Here is a 2,828-nt window from a genome sequence, read left to right as displayed (position 1 = left end):
TGTGGCCGCGCATACCTGGCCGCCAAATCATGTTTAAATATTTCTGTACATATTTCTATTTTTATTATTCTTGTTTGTAAATATCTTTTCAACTTTTCTGTTCAAATTGTGTTGTATTGTTCTGTTATTCTCATTATGTAAATATCTGTCTTAATATTTCTATTTCAAATCTTTTGTGTATGTACCTATCTATTGTGTTCTCTGCAAATAACTTTATTACTTGGACTTTTCTATAATCCCTTTTAACATTTCAACTTCACGTACTAACTGCATGATGTCAATAACTATTGTCCCTTCTTAATTGCTTTTTAATGATAGGTTTCTTCAGCGGTTTAGGGTTAACATTCTATTTGTCTATTTCTTAGTATTTTGTATATTCACATTTCCAGATTTTATTCTCTTCTAATTGGTTCCCTACTTTCATCTAAATGCTTCTAGCTCCGCCCTAATAGTTTTCCTAACATTTTCATTTCCAAAACATTAACACTTCCTAATTCGATTTTCTACAGTTCAAGTCAATTCATCTGCTAAGTCTTCTAGTTTTATTCTCAGTTCTTTTCACTTCTAATTTCATTGTTCTAGTTTTGTAAATATATTGTTAAGTTGTTAGTCCCGTTTGATTTCATTTGTTTCATTTGTTTCATTGTGTTATTTGACCTTATCTCACCTAAAGTGGTGACCCCCGACGGAAAGTGACATTATTTGTTGTGTTTTTAGTGGCATTAAAAACTGTAAGTACTTTATTTTATTTTTGGTGTGTGCTGTGTGCGGGTTTTGTGTAAAAACATGTCTTTCAACAATTCTTCCGACTGTGAGGGCCAATTAGGCACAAGTGCGTTCTCAATTGATCGCGTCGCAGTTCGCGTGCCACCCTTTATTCCTGCTGATCCCGAACTATGGTTTGCGATGGTAGAGGAGAACTTCACAACGGCAGGAGTTACAACCGACTCCACCAAGTTCAGCTATATCACAGGCGCCCTGGAACCCCGCTACGCACTAGAAATTCGGGACATCATAGTGAACAAACCGGCATCAAATGCATACGAAACCATAAAAGCGGAGTTGATTAAAAGACTGAGTACATCCCAAGAACAGAAGACCCGACGACTTCTAGAGATGGAAGAAATTGGTGACAGGAAGCCGTCTCAGTTCTTCCGCCATCTCAAGGGACTCGCTGGTAGCACCGTTCCCGACTCCATGCTGCGTACACTTTGGTTTGCCCGTATGCCATCTCACATGCAAGCCATCTTAGCAGCTCATCGCGATATCACCCTAGAAAAGCTAGCAGAATTAGCGGATTCTATCATCGATTTAACGGACAGCCGTCCCCGAATCGCAGAAACTGCATCTTCCCCTGGCGATTTACTAACTGCACAGTTACAACAGCTGACAGTTACGCTACAATAAGAAATTGCGTCGATTAGACAGGAAGTCGCCGAATTGCGCAATCAACACCATCATCGATACCGATCAAGATCGCGCAGTTCTCGTCCACAATCTCGGAACCACAGTCCTTCCAATGACCGCTGTTGGTACCACAGGAAGTTTGGTCCGAACGCCCGGAAATGCACACAACCGTGCTCATTCCAGACAGCTGATCAGGGAAACGCGCCCGGGAGTCGTTAATGGCGGCAGACGACGTAAACCCNACCAGGGAAGGCAATTTGAATCCCACCTGTTCAAGCAACTAAATATCTTGACTGGTACGGCCCATTTTCGAACATCCGCTTACCATCCGCAGGCGAATGGTCTTGTCGAACGCCTTCACCGACAGCTGAAAGGAGCGATTATGTGCCATGCTGTTTCCCGTTGGACAGAAATTCTTTCTGCAGTAATGCTAGGAATTCGTACTGCGCGGAAAGATGACCTAAAATCATCAGCAGCAGAGATGGTCTACGGAGAGCCATTTCGAATACCTGGAGAATTCTTCGTTCCAACCAATCCTGTATGTAACGACGCACCAATCAACTACGTACAGACATTACGTCAATACATACAGCAACTACGTCCTACAGATGGATCAAATCATGGTAGGAAGTCAACATTTATTTTCAAAGAGCTTTCCAACGCGGAAAGCGTATTTCTTCGTCGTGGTGGACCTAAAGGATTGTTGTAGCAACATTACTCCTGTTAAACTATCAATTGAGCAAAAAAAGAATGGTATAAAAAGGCAGTCTTACGGGGTCTTACGCAAAATAAAAAGTTATAAGTCCTTACTGCTTATTTTTTCATACAAACTTTGATCTGTATTATAAGAAGGTATAAAAGAAAATAGTAGTAGCAAAACTGTCTCTACTAAAAGCCATGCTGAGAAGTTTGGCAACAGCGCATTGCTTCAATGTATGATGCCCGTTTGCACCGACCTAAATAAGTACTACTTAGCTTTAAGTAGTTCTTAAAAGACGGAATTGGTTTGCACCGCAAGTTAAGTCGCGCTTAAGAATCGAAACAGATGCTTAACTTTAAGCACAGGATGTTCCTGACTTAAGCATTGCTTAAGCCTGTCGTAACAATTTCGGCAGTAGTTCGGCATTTTTCGCCGTAAGAAAATAACATCGTTATAGTAAAGAGGTTATTATCATGTTACTATTAAATAATAAAATAAACAATATAATAATTATTAAATTAAATTATCATTAAATGGAAGTTGGTGTGTGTTATCATTTATGTTATTGTATTGCAATGTACGGATTATTTACATTCCAAGAGTAGTAATTAGTATCTGATGATATATTAGAAATTTGAAAATGTACACAATTTAACTGGAGTAGTGATAAGAACGCCAATAGCTAATCATTAGTAATAGAAGGTGAACTAATAATATACAA

The 2,828-nt window shown here is 39.3% G+C and overlaps 1 protein-coding gene across 1 annotated transcript; it reads left to right on the top strand.

The window, feature by feature from the left end:
• The first annotated feature begins 786 nt into the window (after window positions 1-786).
• Window positions 787-1,407, top strand: LOC108739597. Its single transcript, XM_018473579.1, has one exon. It carries the CDS (start codon window positions 787-789, stop codon window positions 1,405-1,407), a length of 621 nt encoding a protein of 206 aa, XP_018329081.1.
• The last annotated feature ends 1,421 nt before the right edge of the window (window positions 1,408-2,828 follow it).

This window comes from Agrilus planipennis, unplaced genomic scaffold, assembly GCF_000699045.2.
Source record: "Agrilus planipennis isolate EAB-ADULT unplaced genomic scaffold, Apla_2.0 scaffold258, whole genome shotgun sequence".
In the NCBI taxonomy this organism is placed as follows: Eukaryota; Metazoa; Arthropoda; class Insecta; order Coleoptera; family Buprestidae; genus Agrilus; species Agrilus planipennis.
Note: the sequence above shows the minus strand (reverse complement) of the source record. Positions and strands in the feature narration are given on the sequence as shown.